The sequence below is a fragment of the Pezoporus flaviventris genome, unplaced genomic scaffold (assembly GCF_033815535.1).
Source record: "Pezoporus flaviventris isolate CSIRO_AGI_PZ_B2104156 unplaced genomic scaffold, CSIRO_AGI_Pfla_v1 ptg000023l, whole genome shotgun sequence".
Classification (NCBI taxonomy): Eukaryota; Metazoa; Chordata; class Aves; order Psittaciformes; family Psittacidae; genus Pezoporus; species Pezoporus flaviventris.
The window spans coordinates 19,021,793-19,030,908 of NW_026892571.1; the positions used below are offsets into that span (position 1 = coordinate 19,021,793).

Genomic DNA, 9,116 nt, shown 5'->3' on the forward strand with positions numbered 1-9,116 from the left:
ATCACAGAGTAACAGCTTACAGCACTTCTGCGTGGGGGGAGTAAATGCTGCCCGCTCTGTCTTGGCCCTCGCATGGTAACATTTGATAGGAAACCCAGGGATCAAGTTCCAGAATTCATGGGGTCTTGTCAGTACAGGCTTTTGTCCAGCAGTGTGGGACTTGTGTAATTCCAGAGGGAACAGTTCTTCCTTGAGGCTTATTTGGATGATCAGGGGCTGGAGCACCTCCCGTATGAAGACAGGCTGAGTAAGTTGGGGCTGTTCAGCCTGGAGAAGAGAAGCTGCATGGAGACCTCATAGCAGCCTTCCAGTATCTGAAGGGGGTCTATAGGGATGCTGGGGAGGGACTCCTCATTAGGGACTTTAGTGACAGGACAAGGGGTAACGGGTTAAAACTTAAACAGAGGAAGTTTAGATTGGATATAAGGAGGAAATTCTTTCCTGTGAGGGTGGTGAGGCACTGGAATGGGTTGCCCAGGGAGGTTGTGAATGCTCCATCCCTGACAGTGTTCAAGGCCAGATTGGACAGAGCCTTGGGTGCCATGGTTTAGTGTGAGGTGTCCCTGCCCATGGCAGGGGGGTTGGAACTGGATGATCTTAAGGTACTTTCCAACCCTAATTATTCTATGCTTCTATGATTATTTGGGATTTCCTTGTAGCAGAAGTAAAAGTACAGGAAGGGGCAGCAAGAGAACTTAACTGCTTCAGCTTTGTCTGGCTCAAAGCAGGGTTCAGCCAGCACTTAATCCAGTCAGGTCTTGAAATGCTCTTGAGGACAGAGACTGCAGGTTCCCTCTGGGGAACCTGCCCCACTGCTTGGCTGTCCTCACGGGGAGATTTCTTCCTTATATCCAGTCTGAGCATCTCAGGGTGATCTGTGGAGGGAAGGACAAACTGGTGCTTGACCTAATTGCAAGGAATACATCCCAAAGCGTTGACCCATTTGGTTTCTGCAACACTGAGTTTTGTGTCTCTCCATATTTAAGTTCTGCAGCCTTCAGTCCACATCAGCAGAGCTGCTCCATGGGGGAAACAGCTCATTCTCCACTGACTTTACCTTCAGAGAACATGGCAGTGGCAGAAGCTTGTGGAACGCAATGCACTGGATCCATCCACATTTGGTTAGTCAGGGCAGGTGTTGGGCATGTTTTTAATGGAGAGAAGCAGCACATAATCACTTTGCTAATTTAGGAACACATCCAAGTTTATGCAGCAATTCCCTTCTTTCACAGCTGGTTTGCAGCAGGAAAGCTGGTTCAGCACCTCTCTGAGCAGTCTTATTAATCGCTGTATGGCTTCTTGGAGTGGCTTTTTTCTTCTCCAGTCTCCTTCATGCTGTATAACGGTTCCACAAGCTTGTTGTGAACCAGCATTAAACCTGATGGAGGAAGTGAAAAGATGACTTCAACAGACATAATAAGGCAACATTCTCTTTCATTGGATGCTAATGAAATTACACATCACTACAGTCCCTGTTCCTTTGCTCTCATTCCCATGCAGTTAAGAATCTACCTTTGCACTTCTGTTACTGCTGCATACCTCAGCTGTTACAGTTAAGAAATGTACTCCTTTGGGAGCTGAGTATCAGCAACATCTAATGCAAAGCATGGCTTGTGCCTCTTAAAAACTAAATACAACAGCTGCTTGGCCTGCTCAAATACCCACCTTTAAAGTATTTCACAGTCTTAACTCTGAGTTCCAGCGTGGCGTCCTCATCACACACAAACACAGTGTTGGGGTGCTGCTGGAAAGCAGATACTGTCCACATGTGGTTGACACCTTCCTCAATTGCTTTGTACAAAGCAAAGGCTTTGTGGGCTCCTGTGATAAGAATCATAACCTGGACCCCAAGACACAGAAGATGGCAGTTAGGGTCTGGAAGATGGTTTCAGAGCACACACACCCCCCTGTTGAACAAAGATTGCTGCGCTGGTCCCTAATAGAGCTCCATCATCCTGCACAGATGCACTTCACTGTATCACAGTTTTGGCTGCATTTTGTCAATGAAGTCGAGGTACAGACTCCATTAAAAGCTGTCCCAGATTTCATGATCTGCTGGTGGGACATTAAGTCAACCTGTGATTCTTGCAGTTATTTCCCCAGGTGAGATATTTAATCAAACACATCCTCCCAAACCTTCCTAGCTCCCTGTGGATAACAACTGTACTGCAGGGTTACACAAACCTAACTGCTGGTAGAGCAAAAAAGGAAGATGGAGCAAGAGGATCAGGTATTCAGCTGTCTGCAGCAGGAAAGGCATCAGCTGGCCTACACCAGCAGGGTGCATTGCAGCTCCAAAACGGAATCATCTTCAGCTGTTCCAGGAAGCCCTGTTAAAGAGCTACTGTATGGAGTCACTGCCTTCCTCCTAACCTCTCTGGCATCCATGACCGTGCCTACTCCGACCGTCAGAGCCATTGTGGGGACTTTGGAGAGGTCACCATCAAAGAACCTGGCGTTGGCCAGTATCGTGTCCATAGCCAAGGTCTTCACTCGTGTCCTGGATACCAAACTTGAGCCAGGCTCGTTGAAGGCAATGTGACCATCTGGGCCAATACCTGTGACAGAGACAGTTTGAGAAGGTCAGTGGCTGTACTGGTTGTCTTGGGGAGCAGGGAGAACAGCATTCCTGTTAGAGGGACACTCAGTGCTTCCAGGAACAGATACACATCTGAGAAAAACACTTGCCATTTTCTGTTCAAGCTCAGATTAGCTTCTGGTAGAAATGACAGCAAAAGCCCCTCTGAAGCCAACAGAGACTCTTCCCTAACGGTCCCTAATGGGACAGCAACGGACCAGAGCAGATGGCAGAATCTTCAGGCAAACTGATAGGAAAAGCTTGCCTTCAACTCCTCTGTGCTCAGAGGACTCCGACTGCTCCTGGCAGTGTCCTGTTAGCACTGGCAATAGCGGTACATTTTGTATTTGGTGCAATTCTAGCGCTGCCCGTTTCTCCTGCTAATCCATTCCCGAACAATTCACTTACTGGATTGAAATACTTCAAATGGGGGGAGCAGTGCACTGGAAGGCAACGCTGCCAGCACAGGAGTGCCCAGGGCAATGAGCACGGGGTGGCTTTCACTGCAGACCCACTGCACTGCACATGCACAGTCCCACCAGTACATGGGCTAGCTGGTGGAGGAAGGCAGCGCTTCCTGCCAGTGGGGTTAAGAGGCTATCAGTGTTTTGGGCCTCACCTCCCACAAAGAGCTCGATTCCTCCGGCTGCCTTGATTTTCTCCTCAAAGGCGTCGCACTCCACCTGCAGATCCGGGGCGTTCCCATCCAGAATGTGAACGTTTTCTGCCGAGATGTCGATGTGCTTGAAGAAGTTATTCCACATGAAGGAATGGTAACTTTCCGGGTGATCCCTCGGGAGACCTGGAAGCAGCAGAGCATGGACAGGACTACGACCAACTGAGAGAATATCACCCATAACGTAAGCCACCTCTACGCCCTTGCAGTGGCTTTGGTAACAGAGCTCTGCTTTTGGCTGTCATTTGTGACTCCCTCAACTTCCACGAGTTGGTTTTGTTTCCTTAAATAGCACAATTAAAATCAATCACTGTAGCTCCTCAAAGACTCCTATAAGAGCTCCTGTATGTGCTCATCTTAACATGCAGCAGATGTTCCAGAAAGCAGGCATGCACTGTGCCTCATCTGTTACCACCTTGAGCACTATAAACCCTCCCTGGACTGCCTATTCCCTAATGCTGCCTGATGAGGATTTTCCAAGAAAATATCTTCACCAGAGTAAAAGCAGCATTAGCAAATAATTAGCCCGTGTGTCTTTCACCTTTGGAACTTCAGGCTTATTACTAATCTCTTTGTACTCTTTCTTCTCAAGAGGCTGTTTCAGCACAGCTTGCTTCATAATGAAACAGTTCTCTGCTATCTCAACAGGAGGGCTCGTTGTTACAGGAGGGCAATCACAAGGTAACATGTTGGTCCTTGTCAGACACCTGAACCTAAAGCGACCTTTATAATCGCACAGCAAGGGTGGTAGTTAATATTGCACAGTATTGCGGGGATCCTTGGTCAATCAGTACCTAAGTTCATGTAAAATAACAGCAGTGTCCAGTGTGTATGGTACCACACACCTGATACCCTTTAGGATTTCATAGGAACATAGAACCCCAGCCTGGTCTGTGTTGGAAGGGACCTTAAAGCTCCTCCAGCTCCAGCCCCTGCCACGGGCAGGGACCCCTTCCACTAGAGCAGCTTGCTCCAAGCCCCTGTGTCCAACCTGGCCTTGAACACTGCCAGGGATGGGGCAGCCACAGCTTCTCTGGGCACCCTGTGCCAGCACCTCAGCACCCTCACAGGGAAGAGCTTCTGCCTAAGAGCTCATCTCAGTCTCCCCTCTGGCAGGTTCAAGCCATTCCCCTTGGCCTGTCCCTACCGGCCCTTGTCTCAAGCCCCTCTCCAGGTTTCCTGCAGCCCCTTTAGGCACGGGAGCTGCTCTAAGGTTTCCCCTTCAGGAGCCTTCTCCAGCCTGGCTCCAGCTCTCTGGTCATATTTCTTACATGGATTTCAGAATTGCCCTGTTCACTGCCATGGCCAACACAAACGTTATCCCTCCTGTTGTGAACGTTCCTCAGTGGGATTCTCTGCACGCACCGTGTGCTGACACCAGAGTCCGGCTGCGGTACCGAGCACTGGGGCACATCTGCCCCTCCTCAGGCCCTTCAGACCTGCACACCCAGAGCACAACAGGTCACGGAGAAGCAGCACTTCTGCTTTGCGGTCACTCACCCACGTACTCGTCCATGTTGAAGGTCTTCACGTACTGGAAGGAGAGGTCCCCGTTGTGGCAGTACTCCACCAGCTTCCTGTAGCAGCCCAGCGGCGTGCTGCCTGCGGGGAGCCGCCGCCTCAGCGCCGGGGCCGGGACAGGGGAAGGGCCCCCGCTCCCGGCCCCGGCACCCACCTGTGGGCAGCCCCAGCGTGAAGAAGCGGCCGGGCCCGGGCGCGAAGTGCACGATGCGGTTGCGGATGTACTTGGCGGCCCACTCGCTGGCCTGCGCGTACGTCTCCAGGATGACCAGCTTCATGGCGGGGCCTGCGCGGGGCGGGAGCCGAGCTGACGGGAGCCGCCATCTTCCCGCCGCCTCCCCGCTCCCCCACCCGCACACCCACCTACCTACCTGCCGCCGCCTCCCCGCGATCCCCTCCGCGGCCACGGGCACGGGCACGGGCACGGCCGGAGCCGGGGTCGCGGCTGCAGCACCGCCGGCAGGGCCGCCGCCCGCGCCCGCGCCCGCGCCCGCTCCCGCTCCCGCTCCGCCCCTCACGGCGCCCGCCCGCTCGCCTCAGGAGCCCCGCTGGAGGGTTCGAGCCTGGGGTTAGAGTGAGCAGAAGTGGTTAAATACAGCCAGTAATGAAGTGTTTGGGCAAGCTGCTCCAGTGGAAGGTGTCCCTGCCGTGGCACGGCTTGAAGCTGGGTGAGCGTTAAGGTCCCTTCAACCCAAACCAGGCTGGGGTTCTGTGAAACGTCCTTGTTCCTTCATGCGTGTGCTGAGGGGTCCCTGCCACTGCAGGCATGATACGTGGATGGACTCCACACCTCGTTAGAGTTGTAAAGTAGGTATGCTTTATTCAGCGCTGAGGCGCATGGGGATTGCTCCTCCAAAAGCATGCGCACCTTTCCTTTGCCACTCAGTTCGTTTATATTACATGTAATGATTACCTAAACATGCTTCACGCCTAATACATATGCAAAACCTATTCCCGTCTAGTAGTATAATTAGTTTTCTGGCATTCATCCCATTGGTGCGCCTGCGCAGTGCCTCCTGGTGGTGCTCGTTAGGGGGTCATGAGGATGAAGGCCTGTAGTTCCTCTTCATCACCATGAGTCACCTCTTGCTTTCACGCAGACTCAATAGGGTTTCGGCTCCGATCCAGACCTCAGGTTCGGTACAAGCCGGTTTTATGTATCTTAAAGCAGAAACTTGTCAAGTTTGTAAATTTTGTTACTCTGGCTATCTTCTGTTCCTTTTCTTTCTAAAGATACTGTTTGAACAAGAATGTCTTAAATATTGAGCTATGAATCTTACCTACTACAATTCTGCCAAGCAGCTGTAACTCTTACAATTCTGCTTCACCATTCTAGCAACTTTGACTCCTACAGTTCTGCTTCACCAAGCACAGTGACTGCTTAAGCAAGCAGGCACAGTGTTAACCCTTTATTTCCCGGTATCAGGGATCTGCCTGACTCGGTCCTTCAGCCGCTCCGCGTGTCATTCACTGACCCCTGATCCCTAAAGGGAAGCCGTGAGCTGTGTCCTGGGCAGGAATGAGGAGCGCTCATCCTTTATACACCTTGTAGGGACCATTTCAGGGCAGATTAGGGGCATTTGGGTCCTCAGCTGCAGAGACAATGAGCAGATGATGCCCTGCGGGTGCCTGTGCTGCTCCTGACAGCAGTGGCACCCCCAAAAGACCTGGCTTCTGCTTTGGCTCCAGCTGCCTTCAACTGTGATGGAGACGTGACTGGCTCTCCTTGCAGTCTGGGCTGGGTGCTGAGGTCAAAGCTCTCGCTGCATTTAGACAGCTTTTCACTTTCATCAGGAGGACACATAATAACCAACGGCTGTGCTAGGATCCAGCCCATTCAAACGGCCTGGCTGGCTGAGTGGTCCTCACACTGGGTCTCATTGTGGATGCTGAGAAGTCCTGGCTTGGTTTGCATTGGGATGAGGAAGGAAGGGTGTGACGGGCTGTAGCTAGGCTGTGGTTGGTCACGGGAAGAGTTTTAGGCTACAGAGACTAAGTGAACTGAAAGTGCCATGTGTTTGCAGCAGCACTGGTTAGCCAGCAGGCAGGGAAGTCTTGCAGTGGCTGTGGTGATGGGTGAAGAGCTGACAGCAGCATCCTCGTCCCTGCTGCAGCGCAGGGCAGCCTGGGCTCTGGTTCTGGGTGAAACAGCGTTTCCACTGTTCCCATGGGGGTCATGTTGGTGGGATTGGTGCCATGGACACCGGCAGGAATTGCAGTGCTTGTGGGTTCACAGATGAACAGGACTGTACCTCCACTGGGACCTGCCTGGGGTCTGAACGCTTCCCACGCTGTTCATTCACCGACGGCATGCAGGGAATGTGGTGAGTGTGGCCTCTGACCTGACGCCGAGAGGGGAGTTGTGGTGAAGAACCACAGTTCCCACCACAGACTCAGTTACTGCAGCTCACCTGCAGCTTCTGGTGTGCAGAGCCAGAACTGGTGCAGGGCTCGGAGGGGAGAGAGCACCAGCACCTCAACCCTGCAGTCACCGCATCATTGCTTGGCGTTACCATGGAAACGTGCGCGGGATCGGAGGGTTCTGGAAAGCAACTGCTGGAGACACGGAGCACATAGGAACTGATTGCAAGAGACACCATGGACTTCCCACAGCAGAGAGCTGTAGGGCAACAACCGTGTCCTGCCCTGGGGTGGCTGGGTTTGTCTGCTGTCAGAGCGGCCTGTGGACACCCATCACCCATCCCTGCCCTGCCTCTGCTGTACTTTGCCCCCAAAGGAGAAACGTGGCATTTGAGGATCAGCCTTACAGCATCCTACCACGCTGCTCACACAGCCCCAGTGTCAGGATGGATTTGCTTGAAATGCTGGGGTCTCTGTTGATCACAAAGGGTCTGGCTCTCGCTTTAATCTCCTGTGCAAGTGGCTTTGGCAGATACAGTGCACAAAGATGAAGGAGGCAGCCGGCAGCTCCCAGTAAAAGCAAAACATGTTTTGATGAGAGGAAGAAACTACAATGGTACAAGAGAGCCAGGCACGTGCATCTGCTGCCACAGCTGCCCCGTTCTGCCCACATCCCGTGTATCTGCATACTTTATGCAGTCTTATGTTACTTAGGAGTCGCTCCAGGGCTGGGTTATATGTGTGACTGGCACGCAGGGTATTTTTAGGTATGATAATTTATGCATGTTATTGTTTCTGCATTTCCAGCTAGCTGTGCAAATGTTGAAGAACTTCCTGGTATCTGAGCACGCTGATTTTCCTTCCTTGCAAAGGCAGCAGATGGAAGGAAACAAACACTTCTCCGCAGAAGAAGTTGAACCAAGGAGTTCTAACAAGCACAGCATTTTCTTTTTCTCTGTGTCGAAGTGATTAGAGTCAACAGTGCTCAGAGACCAGGGCTTTCGCTGGGAACTGCTTGGGAGCACTGGGATTTTTTCCCTGAAAAAAAGCAACAATTAAAAAATTATCTCCATAAAGGCCCCTCTCTCCAAATCCTGTAATCAAAGTCTTTTTAATATCCACCATCTGTCACCTCTCCCTGCTCCAGCATGTTCCACTTACCTTCCCACCTCTATTTATAAGAAAAGGAGAAACAAGATTCCATGTCGGGCAGATGTCGGCCCTGTGAGCCCCACTCCCTGCTTAGCTCTCCCAGCAGCACCCAAATCCCAGTTAGGAGTTTGCTGGGGGGGTCACCACAAGCCAACGTGCTGAGGTGGTGCACGAGCAGACAGCTCTAGAGCACACACATGCCAGTCCCTTCCCGACAAGGCTGCGTTGGGGATTGAGATGAGACATAAGGAAGAAGTTCTTCCCTGTGAGAGTGGTGAAGCCCTGGCACAGGGTGCCCTGCTTATTTCTCACTATTCTAGCTTTAAAACACCCTGCCTCTGGGGTTTGTTATTTAGCTTTTAGCGTTCAATATTTATTACAAAGTGCAGATGAAAAGTGTTCCCTTTATTGCGCAGTCATACACAACAATTAAAGGAGCGCTTGTGCAGTGCTATTGTACAGTGATTTCAGAAGACTCTCTACTGCAATTCTGCAACACATTCAGTCGCTTTCAAATACTTCCACAGCACATCCCATGTGGAAGTCAATGAAAAGCAATGACTTCAAGCTTCAGAACACCTCTTGGGAGAAAAGACACTTTGCACTGGAGGAAGAGTCAAAACACACAGAGGCATGAAGTGATGTGCCCAAACCCATGTGGGAAAGGAAAGCAGAACCAGTCATGCGCTATAACCACAGAGTCATCTTTCTACAGCTTTCCCCCACCTCAGAAAATCAAACACACACAGAAAGCAGCTGGAAGAAACTGCATTGCCCCCCGCAAATTAGTCTTGCTCAGACTACACGGCCTAATTAGGCCGTGGTTTG

At 51.5% G+C, this 9,116-nt stretch overlaps 1 protein-coding gene and 1 long non-coding RNA gene across 2 annotated transcripts; one reads left to right on the top strand and one right to left on the bottom strand.

Annotated features, from left to right (window-relative positions):
• Nucleotides 1-1,240: 1,240 nt before the first annotated feature.
• Nucleotides 1,241-5,114, bottom strand: GNPDA1 (glucosamine-6-phosphate deaminase 1). Its single transcript, XM_061457123.1, has 6 exons — nt 4,930-5,114; nt 4,755-4,856; nt 3,198-3,380; nt 2,374-2,558; nt 1,666-1,840; nt 1,241-1,378 (listed from the first exon to the last, which is right to left on the bottom strand). The coding sequence occupies exons 1-6, from the start codon at nt 5,051-5,053 to the stop codon at nt 1,281-1,283; spliced, it is 867 nt and encodes a 288-aa protein (XP_061313107.1). The 5' UTR covers nt 5,054-5,114; the 3' UTR covers nt 1,241-1,280.
• Nucleotides 5,115-7,312: 2,198 nt separating this feature from the next.
• LOC133271325 (uncharacterized) lies at nt 7,313-8,228 on the top strand. Its single transcript, XR_009744087.1, has 2 exons — nt 7,313-7,397; nt 7,944-8,228. It is a non-coding gene; the product is annotated as an uncharacterized LOC133271325 (long non-coding RNA).
• Nucleotides 8,229-9,116: the final 888 nt, after the last annotated feature.